Source organism: Schistocerca nitens, chromosome 3 (genome assembly GCF_023898315.1).
Source record: "Schistocerca nitens isolate TAMUIC-IGC-003100 chromosome 3, iqSchNite1.1, whole genome shotgun sequence".
In the NCBI taxonomy this organism is placed as follows: Eukaryota; Metazoa; Arthropoda; class Insecta; order Orthoptera; family Acrididae; genus Schistocerca; species Schistocerca nitens.
The window spans coordinates 707,355,642-707,380,610 of NC_064616.1; the positions used below are offsets into that span (position 1 = coordinate 707,355,642).

The 24,969-nt window shown below is 38.3% G+C and overlaps 1 protein-coding gene across 4 annotated transcripts in view; it reads right to left on the bottom strand.

The window, feature by feature from the left end:
- The window catches only part of LOC126248678 (ATP-citrate synthase), a 187,489-nt gene that overhangs the window by 39,860 nt on the left and 122,660 nt on the right, over positions 1–24,969 (bottom strand). For all 4 annotated transcript variants that reach the window (XM_049949942.1, XM_049949943.1, XM_049949941.1 and 1 more), the window contains exons 8-16: positions 19,744–19,909; positions 15,831–16,019; positions 15,539–15,662; positions 15,192–15,307; positions 14,734–14,930; positions 11,638–11,797; positions 6,885–7,005; positions 4,204–4,442; positions 130–225 (exon numbers count right to left, since the gene is read on the bottom strand). In XM_049949942.1, the coding sequence (XP_049805899.1) occupies positions 130–225; positions 4,204–4,442; positions 6,885–7,005; positions 11,638–11,797; positions 14,734–14,930; positions 15,192–15,307; positions 15,539–15,662; positions 15,831–16,019; positions 19,744–19,909 (1,408 nt within the window). The remainder of the gene's footprint in view (positions 1–129; positions 226–4,203; positions 4,443–6,884; positions 7,006–11,637; positions 11,798–14,733; positions 14,931–15,191; positions 15,308–15,538; positions 15,663–15,830; positions 16,020–19,743; positions 19,910–24,969) is intronic.

The window sequence follows — 24,969 nt, forward strand, 5'->3', positions numbered from 1 at the left end:
GTGACAAGTATTTTCCCTATAGTTCTCTACACTCAAGGTTTGCTGTGATATAAAAAGAAAATCATAGAGAGACAACATATACTGCAACACAATAGTTAAAAGAATAGTGTGTTTTGGAAGATAACTTACACTGCTGATTGGCATTCCTGCGTAGATCAGCTCCTGGCCCCTCTCGTCACATATGCTTGTCATGAAAGAGGCTGGTTTTCTTATAAGTCCTAATTCCTATAAAATGAGAAAGAGAGAAACAAATCTTATTAAAGGTATGGCATTATATAACATTAAGAATTTATTCTCTTCTGTAATAATTTATGATTAATGTCTGGGTAAAAAGGCATAACTATAACACTAATTACCATCATCATCCGCCTGGAAACATACTAGCAAGGGGGAAGAGGAAAGAGAAATGGTTATGACTGCATAAGAACCAACAGTATGTCAACCCCCCCCAGACACACACACACACACACACACACACACACACACACACACACACACACAGTGGGGGAGGGAGGGAGAGGGAGATGCAAATGCACATGCAAATGAGAACATGCCCCTACAGTGAGCCAGCAAGACAGACAATGTCAGGATTGCATTTCGGTAGAGGGAGATGTGGACTGCGAGGGGGCGACAGGATGGAAGAAGGGAAACTGTTGGGTGGAGGATGTGGGGACAATGGGTTAACAGAGATTAAAGCCAGAAGGGTTACAGAGGCAAAGGATGTGTTGCAAGCAGAACTCCTATCTGCATAATTCAGAGAAGGTGGTGGAGGGGAGGGTCCTGATGGCCCAGATTGTGAAGTAGCCACTGAAATCGTGCATGTTGTGCCACTGGGCAGTTAACTTCATTTTTGGTCACAGTTTGGTGGGGGCCATTCATCTGGTGAACAGCTGGTTAGCTGTCATATTGACATAAAAAACTATGCACTGATTGCAGCACAGTTGGTATATGACATGGCTGCTTTCACAGGTAGCCCTGCCTCTGATGGGGTAGGTTAAGCCTGTGACAGGACTGTAGCAGAGGTGATGGATGGGTCTTGTACCTGTATCTTCCACACATATATGATCCCTGTGGCAAGGAGTTGAGAGTGGGAGTGGCATACGGATGGACCAGGATGTTGTGAAGGTTGGGTGGGCGACAGAATGCCACTTCAAGATGGTTGAAAAGAATCTTTAGTACGATGTCCCTAATTTCAAGGCATGATGATAGAAAGCCTAAGCCTTCCTTTTGTAGTTAATTCTTGGGGGTGGTGTCAGGATACGGCACGGGAAATTGTTTGCAGACTGGGTTTTGGGAGCAGTGCCTGTCTGTGAAGGCCCTTGTGAGACCTTGAGCCTACTGCACAAGGGAGTTCTCGTCACTGCAGATATGCCATCCGTGGATGACCAGACTGTATGGGGGAGATTTTTTGGCATAGAAGGGATTACAGTTATCATGAAGTTGGTGGTTAGTGGGTTTAATGTGGACAGAGATGTAGATGGAGCCATCAGAGAGGTTGAGGTCTATGACCAAGAAGGTGGTACATTGAGTTGAGGAGGACCAGGTGAAACAGATGGGAGAGAAGCTGTTGAGATTGTGGAAGAATGAGTACAAGGTGTCTTGGCCCCGAGTCCAGATCATGAACCTATTATCAATGAACCTGAACTACACAAGGGGTTTGGGTTTTTGGGAAGATACAAACATTTCCTCTAGAAGGCCCATAAAAAGTTTGGCGTAGGAGGGTGCCATGTGGGTGTCCGTGGGTGTGCTGTGGATTTGTTTATATACCTTCTCCTCACAGGCAAAGTATCTGTGAGTCAGAATATAGGTGGTAAGGTGTATGAGGAATAAAATATTGGGTTTGGAGTCTGAAGGACATTTGGAGACGAAGTGTCTGATAGTGGCAAGGTCATTGACAAGAGGAATGTTGGTGTATATGGAGATGGAATCAACAGTGACAAGTAAGAATCCAGGAGGTAAAGGGATGGGAATGGTGACAAGTCAGTGAAGGAAGTGGTAAGTATCTTTGATGTGTCAGGCTACATTTTGGGTCAGTGGCTGGAGGCGTTGATCAACAAGAGTGGAAATTCTTTTAGTAGGAGCACATTAACCAGCTACAACAGCTAGGGTATGTGGAATTTGGAGAACATGTAGAAGGTGAGTGTAAGGGTGTCACAAGAATGAAGAGGGAGATGGACTCAGGGAAGAGGATCTGCAATGGGCCTAAGGACTTCAGTATGGATTGGAGGTTGTACTGGACTTCTAGGATGTTATCACTAGAGCAGAGCTTGTAGGCTTTGGCAGGATTGAAACTTCTATGGAATTGAGGTTTTTGGTGGACATGTTAGCAACAGTTTGAGTTTGTTAGGGTTCTAAATTTTGTGAAGTGCCGGAAGGGAGTTTTTGTGGATGTGGCAAACTGAAAAGGTCCGCTAGGCATGGTCTGGGTGTTTTGAGAGTCTGACAAGGGGTTCACTGTGGGTAGGGTAACAGGTGGCAGGTAGTGGTGCTATGAAATGTGAGAAGGATGTCAATTGAAGGTTTGGACAATTTATGAAGGTGGTGTCTGGAATGCTCTTTCAAGTGTTGGAGGGCAAGGGTTTTAATTTATATTCAGAGGCCTAATTCTCAAAATGCAAACCAATATTTCAACATCTGCTATCAATGAAGATAGTTAGAAGATGCACACAGCCTCCAGTCTACTATTACCTGATGAATGTAAGTGTTGACACCTTTCACATTAACAACGAGAAAGGCAGCAGGAGGAGGAAATAAATCAATACACACCATGGGACTGTTTGAGTTCCACTCATTGGCAGAGAAGCAAAAGAAGAGAAAGAGAGAATCCTGTGTTACCTACACTGAACATTTATTTTCCAGTATCTGAAAATTAATATTAACTTTTAACTGCTCTTGTTTTTGCAGCTTTTGTGTATTTTATGCTAGTGCCAGTCGCAATTATGTCTTAAATGGCACAATTCATCATACAGTTATTTTCAACCACTTTCTCTTTGAATATTTTATGACAAGCCTTTAAAATATTCAGTTATTATTTCCTTAATGTTTTATGAAGGATGTGGTGTCTCAAGGTTATTTTCACCTCTCCTCCACAAAGAAGACAGCTGTGTTGTACAAAAGCAAACCAATGTTTAATGTACCTTCTCACACAGGTTATTAGGTACACTTCATATTATGCTTGTTTCCCATACACAGCCCAGTTCATTACTCAAGTTATTTTCATGTTTCATGGAACATTGAATATAAGTTTCCTGAATGCTGTAACACATACAATAGAAAACATACATTCAATGTATTATACAGACTTTGGTATAATTTTTCACCAAATAATGCAATTTTGCAAAACACACACACACACACACACACACACACACACACACACACACACACACACACGCGCGTCGTTTGAAGGCATAAAGTGTGACTAGCAAACTGCACTCTTTTAAGTAAAGGTACAGAACTAAAATCCCACAGTTCTTTCATTAACTATTTAAAAAATAGTTGGTAGTGAGTTTATCACACAGGTTAGGCATGTTTCAGGTTTCAGTGTAATGAAAGAGGCATATCCTTGTTAAGAAGAATTGCCTTGAATTTTCCTAAATTCATTCAGAGGTGGCTATAACTATATAAAGATACAATCAAGTTGTTAGATTATTGATCTACTTATAGCACGGAAGAGTGTCAAAGTTCATGGATGGCAATTTACATTTTGATAACTCAGATATTCCACAACGTCTGCATCAACCTCTAATTTGCTGCACCAGTGTCCAACATGTCCTGCTCAGGAATGAATGTTCTCTGCAGCCACATTCCTGTGCTCTGTTCCTCTCCTAGGTTTTTCCCTCTCTATCTGTGGCTCCTTCACATTCACATTGATCTCATCTGCTACATCAAATCCGACCGCTCAGTCCAAGTCATAGTGCTCACAAAGAATCTTGCATGCTTCCTCCCCCACCCTCTTGCATTGAAGAACAATGTGTGTTAAAAATCTCATTTATAACATTCAACTTCTTGATTATGTGCCTCTCGTTTACTGAACAGCTCCTTTAAACCATGAGTGTATTTACTCATCCAAAGAATGGGACAATATAACATGTTGATTGGTATTTAACTTTGAAACTGTATTCACCTTTTAAGAAACAATTACAATGCTTATAATGCCCACCTGTGAAATTATTACAATGAAACTACTATTGCAACACTTACCCTTGCCCATGAGTAGTCCATTGGCACCGTAGGTGGTGGAACCTCTGGAGCAGGAACTATCACACCACTTTCAACTAATGACTCATATACTTCAGCAATTACATCTCCAAAAGAATCAAATGATGGTGGGACATGAGCACCAGCTTCACTCAGTGCCTTATTCTTTGCAACAGCCGTTTCCATATCTGAATTAGCACATGAACCTGCATGACCGAACTGTACCTCTGATGTAAACATACCTGGAACATAACAATTATACAATTTGGAAATGTCACAATACTGCCAATTGTAATGCTGGATTGAATTTATTATTTTCGGGAAACCTACCAACAATATCATCATCATCATCTCTCACTGCTTAAAATTTTTTTAAAATTGTCATTTTCTATTCACAGCTGCTGATTCTATTCAAATTTATTTGCTACGGACCAGCTTTGACCTCAGCACCATTGTCAAGCAGCATAAAGCAAACTATGTACATATAGTGTAAACACTAAATAAGTACAAGTGAAAATACCAACAGATTACATGGACAAACAACAACATACATACAGCACACAGGAATGAAACATGCTAACATGTAGTTGCCATTTGAGGAAAAATATCATTTTATATAACTGATAACAACACTGTGTGGTCAAATGTATAGTCCAATATATTCAAAATGAACAAAACGTACAGCAAAACATCATCAGCTACCAACGTCTAACAGTCTCATCAACTAACATAAAAATGTAGATATGTGCACTCGAATGAACTCACACACAAACTCAAAAATGTGGCTTAAGCAAACATCAGCTCTTGACCACTACAACAATGAGCACTGAGCTGGGCCATTCAGCAAGGCTGATCAGAAGTATGAAGCTGTCCCAGGAAAATGGAGTGAGAGATGATAGCAACAAAAAGAGCAATGAACCATCTTGTACACCAGCCCCAATTGTCAGTACATTGCAATGAAACCAATATTGCAAGCATCCAGTTTCTCATGTACTGTTTCTTTTGTTTCTGCCTATAGCACATCACTGTTTGTTGTTACAAGTGTATTGACCTTGAATGTAATTTGGTTCCTAGGTTTTAGTATCTGATACACCAGTGTGATGTATTAGTGTGGAGTGTCAAATAAATCAGACCTGAAAAGTCAGTTAGAAGAGATAGATAACAAAATCATACTGCTGAGGAATTATGCTAGAATCAATTCACATTTACAAAAGCTCTGAAATATTGTATCAAAGAACATCCTTGTGTGACATACTATAACCAACAGACTGCAGAAAGAATCAAACTTCTTCACTCACCATAGGATGTGAAAGAAGAGGAAGTACAACATTTTAAAAAAAAAAAACTGTAATATGCTTTTTCCAATATTCAAGACAGAGGTAAAAGCACAAACCAAGCAACAGAAGTGGAGTTTACCAGTATCAGTAGCCACAGGACAAGGAAGAATAAAATGAGAAAAATAGGAGACAACCTGGAATTATATTATTTGATGTTGGTGGTTGATACTCATCATTTATGTGGCACATAATGAGGCCAAACAGAGAAACAGTGATCAGATAAAACACTTCATTAGGAAGACAATAAAACACTGATTGGACACTGAAAAGTAAGAAAAATCTGATGTTGCAGTAAGACCAGTAAAATAAGTACACTGCCTAACTCATTTGGGTTCCATCAATGCATCTACTATCATGTGTTTCATTACAGTTGTCACTGAGCAAAACATCTTCAATGGTCTCACAAGATTTCCAGGTGTGCCTAACCTGTCTGGTTCTCAGTTGTGTGGTCAGCAATCTGCAAATGTATACTATCACTACAGATAGTGTTTTAATTATTTTACATCATATAACTAATACATCTGCTATTTTGTTTACATTAAAGGCCATCAGTTTGACCCATTAAATTATGTGAAGATTTATATGTACAATATTGGAAACTTGTCTTTAAGTGAAAGCATTTGCATAGACTCAATAGCAATTATAGCTTTCCCATAAATCAACAGGTCAAATGAGCTGTTCAGGCCTAAAATGAATAGCAAATGCATTCCACAGACATTGTAAAATAACTGAAGAAAGCTAATTACAAACATAATGTACACTGAAGACAGTGCTTCAACAAATAAAAACAAAATGTGTATAACCTAAATATATAATGACAATTCAAGTTGCAGAACAGGCCACAACACAAACCGACCACAGCATATTTTCTTAATGAACACTCTAAATAATTTATTTTAAATTAGACATTTTTTCTTAATTACTACCTGTCACTGAGACTACTGCCATTTATTAAAAAAGAAGAAGCTATTTATTAATTTTTAAAGACAGATATTTTTACAAACTGACATTATGGACTGCAAATTGAAATCCAGCTATTTTACACACAAAAAAATCATATCAAATTGAACTTAAGGGTGTCAAGTGTACCATCTGAATAGAAAGTGATGCAACAAAGCAGTTAATACGCAATGCAACAAAGCAGTTAATACGCAATCATTTGAAGGAAGTTATGGCAAATAATCAACACTCCTGGGATATTCAGTCTGAGCCACTTTCTTATTGCCCCTGCTCTAAACGGCATTATATGAGTTTTGATGAATGCATAGAAAATGTGCAGTGTTTGACACAACAAGATACACTTTGGTGAGACTAAAGTAACTACAGTATCAGAAACTACATTCTTACCTGCACATGTGCCTATGCACCATGCTACAAGTGGTTTAGTAATCCGTTTATCCTTTAGGGCCTTACAAACTGCATATTCTTCTACGCCACCAACTTCTCCCAATAAGACAATCATTTTCACCTATGGGCAAAATAAATAACATGAAACATATGTTACTTCTCATTTGATATGGCTGTAGTAAGGAAAATTTGTATGTACAAGAAGTTATGAAAATAAAACCAATAAAAATTGAACTGCAGGCAGTTAGAAAATAGTATCATTGTGGTGAGCTATTAGAACCTTCAATGGGAATTCACATGCGGCATCCATGGAAATCTAAACATAGGAAGCAAGCTGAAATAACAAAAAACTCACCCCATAATGAACATTCTTATTTCAGTATTTTACATAAACTGGGTAACATGATGTGAGAAGCATATAACAATTGTTCCATTTTGACTCCACAATATTGTCCTTATTCTATTTACTCTGATTAGTTTCAAAAATAAGCTTTTTTAAGCAGTGCCTGGGCACAAACCAACATTTTACAGTGTATAGGGATAGTCAGCAAAATTTTGCACCATAAAAAGTAACTGCTTATTACAGCTTGCTTGTTAACATAAGACTCTATAAACATATCAGTGGATATGTTGTTCAATGTGCTCTTTCTGAGATTTGTTGCTCTGTTAATAGGTTCATACATTAACATGTAAGCCGAAACTTTGTATTTATAACATATCGGCATGGGAACAAAACATGATCATTTTTTTTTGCCAAAAGCCATGTTATTTTGTTCCAGATACATTATTATTTTTCCAAATTAATAAATATATTTGCAAGTTCGTTAATACTTTTTGACAAATTTCATATTACTTTTTGACAAATTTGCTATATTTATTTACCAAATCTAGTATTTTTTTGACATTTTGGTGTATTTTTTTGCCAAAATGTTTTTAGATAGACAGTGTCACTTTTCGGTACAGAGAGTGTAATTTTTTGGCACAGTCGGCATCACTTTTTGGCACAATCAGTGTCATTTTTTGCCTTGTTCAGTGCTCTTTTTCACCAAACTCATTATTTTTTTGCTAATTCAATGCTATTTTTTGCCAAATTCGATGATAAATTTTTGCCAAACTCCAAGCTCATTACACGGAAAATGAACTGTCAGTGTAAGATTATACAAGAACATCAGCATTGATGAGATTACAAGTCAAAATACTGTTTCAACAATTAGTAACTGTTGGTTAAGAATCTTAGTAAACTGCTGTCCTCAGATTTATGAGATTTTTATATGGCAAAATGATAAATTTTGCAATATCACATAAAAATTGCTGATTTTGAATTATTTTGCTAAAAACTGATAATTTTGCATTATTTTTTGCATTATCACTTTTGCAAAACTTTCCTGTCTCTTCTCATAACTTTCGTAATTTACTGTTGCATTAATTTTTCTGTAATGTTGGTTTTTATTCTGCAACAGCTCACACAACTCTACCTAGTAAGCCACAGTGCAGTGTGTGGTAAAAGTCCTCATGGTAGAATGGCACTCTGTTCCACAGTGGTGGCACATAATCCATATCCTGTATACAGTAGCGCTCAAAACAATTTTGTAGTTGCAGTGTTATGGTGTCAGTACTGTTTGCATGCAGTCACAAGAGAGCAATGCATGTAACTGTGTCACTCCATGAAGAGCTTGATGCCACTGTCGTTACATAACTAGTAATCATGCAAGGTCATACAATAACAACATAAGTATGTATTCCTTTAGCTCAAAGGTATTTTGAAATTTGCTTTGGTGGTACAGTATTCATTAACTATTGTTACTTAGGCATTCACACAGTGTTTGCTTATTTTTAGAGACAACTAGAAGCAGGTTAAAACATAAAGAATACTCGGTTGATGTGAGACAAGCACTTTGCATGCTTTGGAGAAGGGAAATTTGCAGTCTAGTGCTGCTAGAGACTATGGTATATCACAACAACTAATAAGTGTGTGCAGTCAACAGTGAAATCAGGGAGGAACAATAGCCAATAAGCCAAGGTAAGGTCATCCTGGAAACCAAGGTGGGAGTACATAACAATTTGTAGTGACTCAGTTGCTGATCCAAGAAAATCAGCTTGACAAATTAGGGATGATCAGGAGCAGTAGCATGGACTGTACCTACAATTCTCTACTGTAAAATGCCACCTAGTAGCAGGTGACATAAATGGTAAAGTATCATCAAGTCAACCACTCAAATTCAAAAAAACAGAAAGGCCAGGAAAGAGTTTGCAAAGGAACTTGAAACTTAAGAGGCAACAAAAAGTACTAGGTACCAACCATTAAGCTCGACGGTGGCAGCATCATGGTGTGGGGGTGTTTTTCTACACATAGGGTAGGTCCTCTAGTCCAAATAGGTGGCAAAATGGGTAGTTTGCTGTACAGTGACATTTTTGAGAAGAATATGGTTCCACACGGGAGAAAAAATATGCCATGTAATACGATATTTCAGCAGGACAACGATTCAAAGCACAACTCCTGTCAGTGGGGAAAAAAATCTTTTCAGAAATAATCAAACTTTTGGAATGGCCAAGCCAAACCCCAGATCTAAATCCAACAGAACACCTCTTGGATGCGATGGATTGACATGTTTGTGATAGAAACTACTCAAGTAGAGATCAGTCTGCTGCTGTCTTATTGGAAAAATGGTTTCTCAAAACTCCCACTTGGCCTATTACAAAAGCTTGTGGGTTCAGTGCCAAATGGATGTGCAGCTGTGATCAAAGTAAATGGGTATGCAAGAAAATACTTATTTGTTCCTCAGATTCTAAAATAGTTTTGTTTTATTCTTACATGCTTCGACCTACAAATTACTTTTGAGCAACATTCGTAACTCCTGTTTTGATGAAAGATAACTTTGTGTAAACTAAATGTAGTTTTGTACTAAATGGATTATAACTACACACTTTTCAATTGTCCACTAGCATTTATCTTTATGTAAATGTAACTAATGCTTTCTACAAGTACTTTTGAGTGCTACTGTGGATGCGACAGCCTGAAACACGCAAGGGCTTGCAAAACCTGTGGCAAGTGAACTTTTCAAAATGTAAATGGAGAACTGGGATCAATAAAATTTCTGTTGCTATGTCACCATACTACTGAAGGAAACAAAAAATAACCAATTTGTAAATCATATTTACAGCAAAATCTTTGAATATATTTTGTACAACCCCCAGTGTGAAACGCATGAGTAGAAATCTGTCCTTTTAAAATCACTATGCTCTTATATATAACCACATTTCTCCCTGGTAAATGAAGTTTGTGAATGTATTGCCACTTTTTTCCTCACATTTGCAGACTCCTTTGATATGCAGTAAGAGGTACTACATGTAACATTGAAAACAACTGGATAAAATACAGATTGGGGGAGAAAGGAAAAGTTAAATAAACGACACGTTTCAGTAACATAGCCAACTACTTGCATCTTCTAACTTGGAAGGAAGAAAAAATAAGAATTTAATTCCTGCCAATGCAGAGATAATAAGAGATGAAAAAAAAAACTGTTGTAGCCTATTCTACATCTACATATCAACATACACTCACTGCAAGCCACTGTAGAGAGCATGGCATCGGATACCCTGTACTGCTACTAGTGATTTCCCTTCTTGTTCCACTCACGAACAGAGTAAGGGAAAATAACTGTCTATGTGCCTCCACATCAGCACTAATTTCTTTTATCTTATCTTTGAGGTCCTTGCGCAAAATGTACATTTACGCCAGGAGACTCATTCTGCAGTCAGCTTCAAATGTCAGTCCTCTAAATTTTCTCAGTTGTGTTCCCTGAAAAGAACACTGCCTTCTCTCCAGGGAATCCCATTTTAGTTCCTGAAGCAACTCTGTAAAAAATTGCTTGCTGTACAAACCTACTAGTAACAAATCTAGCAGCCTGCCTCCGAATTGCTTCGATGTCTTCCTTTAATATGGCCTAGTGAGCATCCCAAATACACTAGCAGTACTCGAGAACAGGACCCCACTAGTGTCCTAGATGCTGTCTCCTTTACAGATGACTCACAGTTTGGAAAAATTCTCCCACTAATCCAGAGTCAACCATTCGCCTTCCCTACTACAATCTGTACATGCTTGTTCCATTTCATATAGCTCTACAATGTTGTGCCCAGATATTTAAACAATGAGACACTGTCAAGTAGAATGCTAATAATGCTGTATTCGCATTATGGGTCTATTTTTCCCACTCATCTGCATTAACTTACATTTTTATACATTTAGAGCTAGCTGCCATTCATCATACCAATAAAAGAAACACCCCAGCATTTATTTGAAGAGATTTAAGGAAACCATATAAAACCTGAATAAGGGGGAATGGATGGGATTTTGAAAGATGCTCCTTCTGAACGTGAGTCAAATATCTTAACTTCCCCAGCACTTCATTCAATGTCAACATCAGAGCTACATGTATACAAACAAAGTCATCTGTTTTTTCCTGAGATAACATTTTTCCACATGCGGTACTCTTGAGTATTTTAAGTGGGCGTACAGTATTTTATATATATATATATATATATATATACAAAATAAGAAAGTGTCCTACATCTTTCTATATTGGAGCAGAAGTGAGAGAACTTCCATGTTTGAAGAGTTCTTACATAGTGTCAGAAAGATTTAAATATGTCTTATCTACTAAAAAATTATTTATACAGGCCTTCAGATACAGAAAAAACCATGATTCATTAAATTTTTGGAATTAAAGACAGCTGCATAAACAACATTTTATACCTCTGGATCAGCCTGGTATCTCAATATGTGGTCCATAAAATTTGTTCCTGGGTACCGATCTCCACCAATAGCTACACCCTCCAGGACACCATTTGATGATTTTGATATTATGTTGTTAAGTTCATTTGACATGCCACCTGATCTTGAGACATATGCAACACTGAAAAAAAGAAAAGATCAAAGTAAAATCTGGAATGCTCACAAAACTTTAGTGAGTGTACTGATAAATGTTACAAATAAATTATTTTTGCAGTTTTTCCCATTTGCATAAGATGTGCAGTAACATGAACAGTTTGTTTTAATAAATGTAAACAGTATATAAACAGGTACAAATACCACACTGTCACATAGCTACTGATGCATCTTACTCACATCCTGTATCTTGTCTCTCCTAAGCAAAATTAAAGTAAACAGAAGAAGGCATACTAACTGCACTGCCCCCCTCCCAACACACACACACACACACACACACACACACACACACACACACACACACATAAAATACAAATGAAAAAAGTAAAAGGGACAGCTTAACACAGGTATAAACAGAATAATAGAGCAAAATATTACTAGAACAGGTAAGCAACCTAATGTTGTGAAAGAATACCATCCTCTAACAGCCTTTAAAAGGCTCTTTACTTCCAGCTTCACCTCCCTCTTCTTTTCCCACATGTGTTTGAAATTTCAGCACGTTGAGCTCTGTAGAATTTACCATATATACTCGAATAATCCGCGCACCATAATCTTGAGGAAGAGGAAAAAAAATTATTTTTTGCTTTAATTTGTTTTATTTACAAAAAAAATTGTTCCAATGCTATGATGTGTTCAAAAGTACGTATAATAACAATTGGTTTGAAGCAACGCTGCTGTACAGGTTGATACATTGTTAAAACGCAACCGATTCAGCGGCGTGCAGCTGGCCAGCCGGCGGACGGGCGGCCAGCACGTGCAGCTGGCCAGCTGGCCCATTAGATGGGCAGGCGGCCGGGGAACATTATCACCTCCAGCCGGGACTCTACGTGTACCTACAATAGCAAAAAAAGAAATGTGAATTATCTTGTTTAAGAATTTTTAATACGGTATGTGCAATAAAATATTTTAGTCAATACCGGTACGTTTCCTCTCTTACCACTCTATTCATCACTTTCATCATCATTACTAGCAGGAGAATCATTGTCGTCTTCACCATCTCCTCATGGAGCATCGTCCTCTGTTCCATTCAGTGAATTTGTGATTCCACATTTTTTGAAGGATTTTTCCACCAATGGCTGCGGAATGGAGTCCCATGCATTTTTCACCCATTCACAAATCTGGGACAAATCCGGCCGTTTCATTTTTCCACTAGGTGTGAACTTATGGTTTTCATCAGCCATCCATCGCATATATCGCTGTTTAAGTGCAGCTTTGAATGGCCGATTTATACACTCATCTAGTGGTTGTAGGATGGATGTTAGGCCTCCAGGGATAATGACCAAGTCAGTTTTCCCTTTTTGTAATTTCTCTCGCACTTCCATAGTTGTATGTCCGCGGAAGCTGTCCAGGACCAATATGTTGCGTAAATTCAGTAACGCACCAGGACGACTTTGCCAAACATGTGTCACCCAGTCAATTATAAGTTCATTGTCCATCCACCCTTTCAGATTCGCTCTCACTAATACCGGTATGCCTTTTACTGATATTTTCGGAATAGTTTTCCCTTTAAATATCATGTAAGGTGGTAGCTTTCGCCAGTTACACACAACATCACTGTACATCTTTGTTTCTCACTGCCGCCAGCTCATATCATGATGCTGGATTCTCCCTTCCTGTTCACTGTGTTGTCAAGCGGCATCTCAAAATAGACTGGCGTTTGCTCCGCATTACCAATTTGTGATGATATATAGGACTGTTTACGGCACAGATTTATCACATAACGTAAAATTCACTATTTTTTCCTCGTAATCGCCTGGAAGCCACTGAGCAATAGTAGTTTTCATCTGGAATCCTAAACCATTCTGGTTGAAAAATCTTGATAGCCAGCCCCGGCTAGCTTTGAAACTGGTAATGCCTAGTCCTTTGGCTAAAGACAATGCTTTAAGTTGACACATTTCACTCGTCACTGTGCATCCATATTGTCGCTTCTCATCTACATAATTGCAGAGCCTTTTCTCGAGGTCCAGATGCTTCACTGTTTGGCCGTGAAATGCCCGGCGATTACTATTATGGTAGTTACTTGACGCTGCGTTTTAATTTTTCGCCAGTAGTAATACAACTCTCACTCACGTCTTACTTTCTTCCTGCTGCACAGTTTCCAATATTCTCGGCTTCATCAATAATTTTCACTTTTTCTTTAGCAGTGTACAAGCGATAACGAGAACTTGTAGCCATAATTAACAAGTTTGAAGACGTTAATACTTCACTCCTAACGTGCTACTGATGCGTCACAGACAGAGGCCGCAACAATGCAATAGTATAATGGGATGTATTGTAGGAGGCGGAGCAGTACCAACAATGTTTCAAATAATCCATGCACCCCAGTTTTTCGTCCTAAAATTCGGGAAAAAACATGGGCGGATTATTCAAGTATATATGGCAGTATCATTAACTCTATGAAAAGTAATCAGAGCACTATGATACTCCAAACACACAAGGGTGCCACTAAACTTGTGCTGGACCATCAAGAATGTGTGGCAAAGTCTGTAACTTAGAGCAATACATAAAAAATCTGCCTCCAAGATTCTATTGCTGGCAAGCCATGTCAAACTCAAATGACTTCTAAGCCAGTTAGGGTATTTGTAAGCCTTCACAATATCAACAAAAATCTTTCCCCAGAAATGTAATCCTAGTCCACATAAGTACAAGCTGTAATAAGCCAAGATCTAATCACTGGTTTGTAAAATTGGGGTAGTCCATAGTCCGTTTCTATTTATTTATTTATTCATTCATTCATTCATTCATTCAAATATGAGAATGTGTCTATAAGATATAATTCTAATAAATTAAAAAGCTGATTTGAACAGTTAAATTAGTGTAGATTTATTTTTACTGGTTGAAATATTAAATTTTTTTCCTATGCTTGATTATTACTCTGCCATGTATCTCTTGGAATTGTCTTACCTTCCAGGCCTATACAGTTTCGAATGCAGAATGTTATCCATCATGCCACCTGTGTTGCCAATCTTGAAACAACCAGGCTTCAGACCGCCGACTGTTGCTGGACCAATGATGCTCACACCCTTCTTATGTGCTTGTACAATAAGTTTACGTGTAAGATTCTCTGGTATTCCCTCAGCAATTATGGCAATTGTTCGTATCTTTAAAAAAGTATATATGAAAAACAACTTTAAGTAAATGTCTGAGATGCCTGTCTGTTCAAATATGTTTGCCAGGAAGACAAACATATCCAATAACATTTAAATGATTCAAAAAATTAACAGACAAAAAAGCAACACTGAATATCCTGTTATTCATATACCACAAAGAAAAAGATAGTTGATACACTTTACACATTTTCCATTGATAGAACACTTAAGAATGTAAAGTCACAAATAAGCATGTTCTCCTACAGTACCTACCTGAGGATAGTTCAACGCCTCCAAAGTACTCTCATAAGCTGACCTGAGAGAAGCAAAATTCACTAATACATCTGCAGATCTGTGTTTAGTCATGGCATCTTCCATTTTCTTGTAGACTGTAAGAAAAACAGAAAAAAAATCAACTGATTGCTTCCAGGGGCCTCAATTACAAAAATTATATTAATTCTGTGAATTATTTGAACTTTATTTTGGTACTTAAAAGCAACCAGTTGATTTCCTTCAAAGATATTTTGTATGTAAATGAACAGAAATGAATGTTGTACCATTATATATGATCCAAGCTGCAGTACATGTCAGATAGAAATTATCAGAAAATTTTATGGTACCTGGAATAAGGATCTCCTTATGACCCCAATAAAATTTCTGCTTATGATCTCCAGTAAAAGGATACACCATAGCAACCACAGATGGTTCTGATCGACGACAAACGAAGTCAAAGTCCAACATACTCTGAAACATAATTACATTCCCATAATGTATTTACTATAAATACACTGCTGATAGCACAAACATAAAATGAAATTGGTAGGAGTTTTTAGTGTGTCACTGTCTTTGGTTCATGTAATATTTCTACTGCAACAAACATTTCTAAATAAATTTGTAGGTATGAAGATTAACCTGGACAGCTCTGCTCTGCATTCCCCACACAATTGCCTTTGTATTTTTTGTAAACAGAACTCCTCTCTGTGTTCCATCTCTAACATCTTCACCTCCGCTTGATGAGAGGCTTCTAATTGGTGCCTCTCTTTGAGCTGAATTTCCCGTAGCTGATGCCAGTGATCCTTTGCGAGACTGCTGAGGACTGTCCTGAAAAATGAAATTTCCAGTTATGTGAGGCACATAATATATTCAAGTATAATTACAAATTACAATGTTGACATCTTAGGTTTCTCATGACCGACTGTCACCATACATAATGTATGTCTTTATACAAAAGGGTGCTCATAAAGAAATTCCTCATATTCTTTTATCTTTTTAAAGATAATAATATGATAAAACTGGCTTTGAAAGTGATTTTGTAACCACCATCCACAATTTTTGGGAGTATCAGTATATTCCATCAACAGATGGCAGCGCTACAAAACTGTCTGAGGTAACAGCTAACAGTGATATGTATTATAGAGTGGACTGTGATATGACTCTCCAACAATTATGTTTAAACACAAATTAACCTCCATGAAAAAAAAAGTTTTGGGTGTGCTACAGTGGCAATAAATACAATGAGACTGGTTTTTCACTGTAAAGCTGCATGGTTTATGTTACTGGGTGATTGGAAGTATAGCAGTCGTGCAGGTAGCCACCTCCCCTCCATAGCAGTTATTGCACTAAATATAAAACACACTGACCACATACTTTACCCTGAGTCATGTAACAGCTGATTGAAATGAAATGATCGTACGGCATTGTTGGCTGGGCTGTCCCATTTGGTGCGATTGCCACATGCAACTCTTCTTTCAGTCGGCGCCACATTGGGCGACTTGCAGCCAATGATGAGGATGAAATGATGATGAGGACAACACAACACCCAGTCCCCGAGTGGAGAAAATCTCCAACCCAGCTGGGAACCGAACTGCGGCCCAGTGCTTGGGAGGCAAGCACATTACCACCCAGCTCAGCAGGCGGACAGCAGCTGATTAAATGTGTCACACATGTCCCATAACTATGCTATGTATCTACAATAACTGATGAATAAGATTAATTGAAGTTTTGTTCCTGCTGGGTACAAAGTTCACCTGTGGTCATGGTGGTCTAGCAAGAAGAGTGCAAGATTCTGGCCCTGGAGACACCGGTTCAATTCCAGAGAGGGGTGGGAACTTTTCTTCATTCCAGTCCCTCCAGGATGGCCCAAATATACGCAGCCTGCTTTCAAATGAGTACCAATGATCTTTCTAAAGTGTAAAGCTGGGGTGACGGGCCCACCACCTTCACTCTCCTTCTGCTGTGAAGTCAGGCCAATAACCCAATCAGCCACAGACTGACTTGAACTGACTTGACTTGACTTACAATGCTGACCTACCACTGCAAAGAGACAAAGAGAACATAGGCAGCAACCACCAACACTACCAAATCGAGTAAAGATGCCCAAAGACTTCAATGTTTCAGGACTTAAATCACTCATCTCTCTCTCAGTGACTGCTTGCTGGCAATGACAGCCTGTTCCCTGGCTAGCACTATTAGTGAGTGATTCAATAAATGTGACCTTCCACAGTCTGGGCAATGCTTGTTTCCTTTTGCTGTTCCAGGGAATTCCAACACCATCTCACAATTTCACATAAATATAACAGATCTTACCACTCTCACATACATAAACAAACCAACTAGTGACTTAGTGACTTATATAGCAACATGATACCTGGAATATAACTACAATATTATTAAAACTGGTGACTTTAGAAACAGGATAACACATTAATACAAACCTGGAATGATCAAATCCTCTTTTCAATCAATCATACTACTTGCTGTATTACAGTCAGTCATCAACTAAAATGAAATTCAAGGATTCTAATTCTTTGCATGAATGGCTCTTTGACACTGGAACTTAACCTGTCTGTAGTCTCATAGCCTAATATACTAATGGGATCACAGCTCAGAAAGTAGGTGTGGGATGTGAACCATCTTTAGTGCAACAGTCTCATTTGTTGGTTGAGTTAGAGTTACTCTGAACACTCCTACCCTCTCAAAGACTCAACAGTACATGTAAACAGCAAAAAATTACTGTTTCCTGCATTACTATGCATTTCAAGTGCAATCTATGTTCAAAACTTGGACTGTAACATAAAAAGCTCCTTGAAAGTGAACGCAAACATGCAGGTTTCTCCAAATGCATTTATGAATTTTAAATCATTAGACTTTAAAGCTTTTTTACATAGTAAGAGCATTACACAATGAGCATGCTCAAACTGGAGAAGAAATGACATTGTTTTACAGAGCATTTTCAAAACTTTTTAAATTGACATTTAATGAGAACACAGAAAAACTACATCAAAAACAGTATGGCCAAAGTGAAATAACAATTTTACAGTTATGTTTTCAACAACAACAACAACAACAACAACAAAGCACTTAATGTGCAGTCCTAAAGCATCAACTGAACATAGACCAGTGCAGTGCCATGAAATGGCATCAAGGAGGCGCTGACCTGTGCACCAATAAAACGAGTGGGCAGCACCACACCTCCAGGTAGATAGAGTTCAGCATCCACTGTCAACACTAACTTAACTAGGCACCTATCACTTGTCACGCCTAGTTCAGTTGCAGACTTCAAGAGCATCAGTACTGAGTAATATGAAGACAATTTAGCCTGTGTTCTGCGAGTCGTACTAGTGTGCAAAAGAACTTGCATTAGGAGGCACAGGAAGCACATAAAGCCACCCCATAATGAAAAGTTATGCTATGTTTCTCTCCTTTTTAGAAATAAAGTGTTCTGTACAGATCATTTTGGATTCCTGCCACTGGCCATCGCAACTTATCTCCTTCCTTGTTTGTGTTGGTGCTGACTCGAACAGGGGCTGACACAACACCCAGAGATTAAATTCATAACTAAATGGAGCAGAACTGTGCATTTACTTCCATGCAGAAGAACTTAACTGAAATTTTTTGGGTATCACATGGCTTGCTTAAGTGAGGTATCCAAAAGCCATATTGTCCAAAAATGCTGCTTTTGTGGATTATATTTTAATTATGATGTGAATTAGTAGAAAATTAAAACTGAGCACAAAACCCCAAATTTAGCCAGAAGCTGTTGTTTTTATATCTGTTATTCAACAGCTAGGTACCTAAGCAAGTATTACAATCCTACGAACAGCTTATTTCTTATGGCCAACCACAATAACAGTTCTCCTACATATCCCATTGAAAATGGTGTGTTTGGAGGGAAGCTTAACCTGTATGCTGTACTAGAAGCCCAATTCTAATTTTCAGTTTCTTCTAACAATGGTCCAATCATGGAAAAATATGCACAAACCATATAGCATAAAAGCAGGCAGATAAACTGTACTCTGCCATAGTCCCTCATTGAAGCAAAGCAAAAAGCCAACGCTCCGCATTCAGGCCCAAATGGACCAATCAGGACCAACCAATTGCCATGTCATCCTCTTCGAGGGAATCATTCGAATGCCGTATGGAGTGGCATGGAGTCAGCACACCACTCTCCCGGCAGTTGTCAACTTTGTTGACCTTGGAACCACTACTACTGACATTCAAGTAACTCCACAACTGGCATCATGAGGCTGAGTACACCCCTTTCCAGTCTTCCCATGAAGAAAAAAAATTTCTGGCAGTACTGGGCCTCGAACTCAGGTCCTCCATATAGTAGCCAGACACAGTGACCCGAGCTATGGAGGTGGACATGTATTGACGAGTCTTCAAAAAAAAAATTCAAGCACTAAAGCGAACAGTTATAACAAGATGAAGAGTGGGTTCAAACAACAAAGTGAAAAAATTGTTACCCACATAAAGTAATAATTTCAGACTAAAATGCAAATAAAGTATCTACCATATGAATATATTGTTTTTCAATAACACAAACCTTCTGTCCTCCTGGTAATAAGAAGTTTGCTGTGGCAAATTCAACTTCCATCACACTTGGTATTGGCTTCTTACCAAGCGCCATGCTTACTATGGCAGTCATGTGTGTTTCTGGTCCAAAGACATGCAATGGAATGCCTAAGTTTTTCCCAACATCACGCATGATTCTGAAAACCGTTAAAATAATAGCTACATTAATTACAGTTGAATTATTTATTCATATATCCATGAATTAACATCATAAAAATTATATTCAGTTCATTTGCAGTAGCTTCTTTCTATCTGTCTAGAAATTGGATTTAACAATGTGTAGAGTTTTGCGGCCTGTGCTAATACAGATAACCTCTTATAACACAATAGCTAAAAAACATATAAATGTACTAAAATACAATAGCCTCAGTGCTCCCTGTGGTCAATTTAAAAAAACATAATCAAATCTCAAACTCTGCCATTGGAAATAAGGATCATACAAAACTGAAACAATGGCCTGAATCTCCCTCTAGCAACTATCAGTGTGGGCCAATTTATGGGCCAAAGTTAGGTAGGGCATACAGCTCCAGTAGTAACAGACCAAGTTGAAGTGGTCAGACAGACCTACTATTTGATGATTTCTTTACTTTTATTTTATTATCTATCTCATACCTGTGACATGCAATAAAGTAGCTGTCCCCCCTTCCCCTCATTCAAACATAACTTGCTAATTCAACAACAAAGCATAAAGAAATGGATGCTTGAATGCCAGAAACTGTGTAGATTTAAAAAGAGAACAGCGGCAATGACATGAAATTTTGGAACTTTTTTTCAGTTTTCACCACCACTTAGAACCTGCATTCAGTTTTAATCTGCACAGACCAATTATTAAGCTTACTACTTTCCACTGGATAAATAAACTAACAGAGTTATGAGTAACACATCAATTATGATACACTTACTGACAACTGGATTAAAGAAGGCAGTGACACAAAAAGTCACACCAACATCATTATTTGGTAAATAACTACATAAAAATGTCCTGAATAAACTGAACAAAATAGACAATTATCAGCATGTCCTGTGTCTTACACAACTGTGCCTGACAGTAAATGTGTATCCATCAAATAACTGTGTTCAAAATACACAAAAACATCACTATACAGGTGACACAATTAGCATGAAATTTAAAGTGTTCAACTCAAGAGGAATCTGTGGCTGAGCAATGAGGAAGGTGAGTACAGCAATGTACTAACATAGCAACTGTCTGAAAGTTATTAATAAAGCAGGAAAGAAATAGGGATGGGTAATCTTGGTAAATAATCAATGCTGATTTTCATTTCATCACCAATGCCTAAATATTGATGGCTGATAATAATTGACCCCAAATGATAAATGTTTTTAAAAAACCATACAAATACATCTAATATTAATCAATAAATACAACCACAATTTATGTTACATATCTGACAGCTTTTTGTCTACAGACTGTAAATAATGAAACAATTCACAAGTGACAGCTGGATGTCAGAGTCCAATGACACAATATTTTGACAAATCGCCACACTACCACTATCAGGTGCGCGGATGGACTGATTGCGTAGGAACTGGCCTCCCTCTAACCTGGCACTTTGTATGTGATCTGCACCTTGGTGCAAGTGTGGATCCAGAATTTCTCTCCTTTCCTCTCCTCCCTCCCTCCTTCCTTCCTTCCTTCCTTCCTCCCTCCTCCTCCTCCTCCTCCTACAGCCACCAAGTCGATTCATCTGAGGTTCACATCCTAGGACGCATGCTGATGGTGTCTCTGTTATTGCTCTGCCTGCCACCGAAGTCAGTTTTTTGTGGGATATCTCCTCCTCCTCCATCAGACTCAATGTGTATTCTCTGGCCTTACTAAGGATGTTGCTGCTATCGTGATTGATCTGGCATTCCCTCACTCGAATCTTGATAGATTCTTTAATGACACAGTATCAGAAGTTAGATGTCTGTGTCAGACACTTAGTATGATCATGATGCATTCCATGTAATTCTGTTAGGTGATATTCCATGACTGTCGACTTGTTGAGCTGTTGCTGCCTGGTGTTCTCGGCAAACATCTTCAACAGCACACCATTTGACCTATATACTTGTAAATCATACCACGTTGGGAGGGGATCCGACAGACCTTAGACTTCCATAGTCCAACATCATCCCTGACGTTACCAAGGAGTGCCTGTATTTTCACTGGTAGGAGGAAGACAGTCTTCACTCGATGCTTTCAAAGAATTCGTATAATCTTTCCAGATAATGTGCCACAAAATAAAATAAATAGAATGGCCGCATCCTCCTGAATATCCTCTTTTGTTGTACAGTCAGTGTATGATGTAGAGATCTTCGAATTTGCCACTCTGTGTAGCCATTTTCCTGGAACATCATCCTTAGATGTTCAAGTTGTTGGTAGAGGCTCTCACTGTCAGATTGGGCATGAGTCTTACATACCAATGTTTTTAGCATATCGTTCCTCTGCACCAGCTCTCTGCATGTAAGTATAGGTCAGTGAGTGTAGTCTTACAATATGTGCTGTGGCCCAACCACTCTTCTCTTCACCAGGATATCCAGAAAGGGTAGCACTCCACTCACTTCAACTTCCATGGTAAAATAGATGTTCTGGTGTATGGAACTGAAATGTATAAGGAAACCATCCAGCTCGTCTCTTCCATGAGAATATATGACGAAGGTGTCATCGACATCCTGGGAGAAATAGGTATGTTTCCACTGGACTTTGCGCTAGGCAAGAGATTGGCAATAAATACAATCTAAGTAAAGGCCCAATGCCACTGTAAAACCGAACTAGGACTCAATCCGGACCTGGTGACTTGTTTGTTTTCAACTCTTTCAGTTGCTTTGGTATGCCCGTAATGGTTATTGCTATCTCCACCACACAGGAGTCTGTAAAACAGTCAAATGGTGGTATATTTGCATAATCCACCTGTGTGAATGATTCCTTAAACGCGAGATTTAAAACGATGACTTTCATTTCGCTGTCTTCTATTGCCACATCAAAGTGGTCAACTAGTGACTGGGTAGAAGGTTTCGATGCACTTAATGATTTTGTATATGACCAGAATTTTCTCATGTAATTGTTAGTTCTGCCTGCGCAGTAGCCGAGGTCACTAGCACACACCTGTATGGTGACGCTCACCTCAGAGGTAAGTCAGATCAAATTCTGGTGAAATAAAAAAATTTTCCTGCTACTATTTGGTCAGCAAGGGATGGAAAGGTGGTGGCATAAAGTTCATTATCATCAATCTTTGCATCAATGTCACAGATTAAATTCCAAATCTCTCCACAGGGTCTCATGGAGAGAGGGCGTGATGGTAATCTGTCTGTCGAATTGCGAATGCTACATGGATGGCAGAAAGTCTGTGGGTCTGGAGTCAGCCATGCATTCGAAGAGATACTGTTTGATAATGCCAAAACCATGAGCAGTTGGAACAATGGCACAGAAAGAAGTGGTATTTCCCAGGCAAAACCCACCTACTTCTGGTTGAGCTCATTGTGGTATTATTAACAGTTCAGGGTCACCCAGGATGCACACCTAACTTGCAGAATCCTATGGGTATGGCAAGCACTATCTTCCCCAGTATTGATCTTGTACATGAAAATACCTCTTATAAGTGCCCCACAAATTCTTAATAGTTGATATCAGGGATATACAGTGAGCATGCTAATGCCTGACCCAGGACCTACAGTGACCAGAGCACAATACACAACTCCCAGTGAAGCTTAAAACATGCATATTAAGCAGACATTTAAATTTTTTTTGTCAATTCTCTCCCAATGAGAAATTTCACAAACACATAATGCTTTCATTATGAATCTTGCACTGTGTAGTGAAGTGTTGTGATTGATTAAAACAGTATGCTAAAATGCAACTTAAGCCCAGAAACTGTGCTTGTGTAAGCAATATTCTTCCCAGCATTAATTAGCATTATCGCAGAACAGTGTGCATCAAAGAGTGTCAGATAATTCAAGTTCTAATGGACAGTGCCACAGGTGTTTCACTTACTTGAGATTAGTAAAATAAATGCTTTTCATTTCAATTGTGACATTATAAATTACTGGAAGAATTATATGATTTTCAGCCCATAAGTGTGCAGTACAAGAAGTTATAAAATCTTATAAATTAAGAATTTGATAGGCTGTACTATACATCCAGATACAACAGTTCTTATGATTCATGCTGATTAATCTGTTTGTAAGGACAGGAAAATTTTGCATAAATGATAATTTGATAGATAATGTCAAATTGGCATAACACAAAAATCATTGGTTTTTACAAATTATTGTGGAATTTGAAAATTTCCCACTTCTGTATAAAAAGCTTGTAAATCTGAAGGCTGCAGTTTACTGACCTTGGTAACTGATACTTATTTAATGCTGAAATTGGGTCTTGATTTTGTTCTCAAAGCTTAGGTATGCATATAACTACTCATCCACTGTTTGAAAAACTGATGCCTAGATGTGATGTAAGTTTTATCCGCTGACATCAAATTTCCTGACCCTTTCATATAACAAATCACAGGAACAATGCCACATTTTGGAGACACCTTTAATGCTGCATGTCAGTTAAACTGCACATTTTCATAGTACGACAGCATAATTATTAAAACCAGCAAATATTGCTCTTTAGCTTTGCAAACACATAAATCAACATGGTGTAACCTTGTTCTGCTTTGATCAGTCACCTGAGCTACACTACAGATCATGCTGTCAATCACAAATTTCATTTCACAATACAGAATGTACATAGAGTCCGGGAACACTTTCAAGTACTTATTGCACGAGAACCAAACATTGTACAGATATCATACATCTGTCATTTTGAAGAGAAACCCTGAAAGTTTTTTTCTTTTATTTCATGTACACAGCCACAGCGTAGTCTGGTAATTTGCCAACAGTCAGCACTAGTCGCAAGCATAGCGAGTTCAGGTGCAGAGCGAGCTTTCTGTGTGTTGGAGTTCGAGAAAAACAAGTGTGAATAATTGTCAAATCTGGGGTACGAAGCGCCCACACGAATGCATTGAATTTGAGCATGATTCCCCAAAGGTAAATGTTTTTTTGTGCCTTGTCACGTCAAAAACTGTACGAGCCATTCTTCTTTCCCGAGAGCACTGTCACTGGATATTCCAACTTGGACATGTTGCAACAATGGATGATACCTCAAATGCAATCAGACTCTCCATTCATCTTTCAGCATGATGGGTCTCCACCCCAT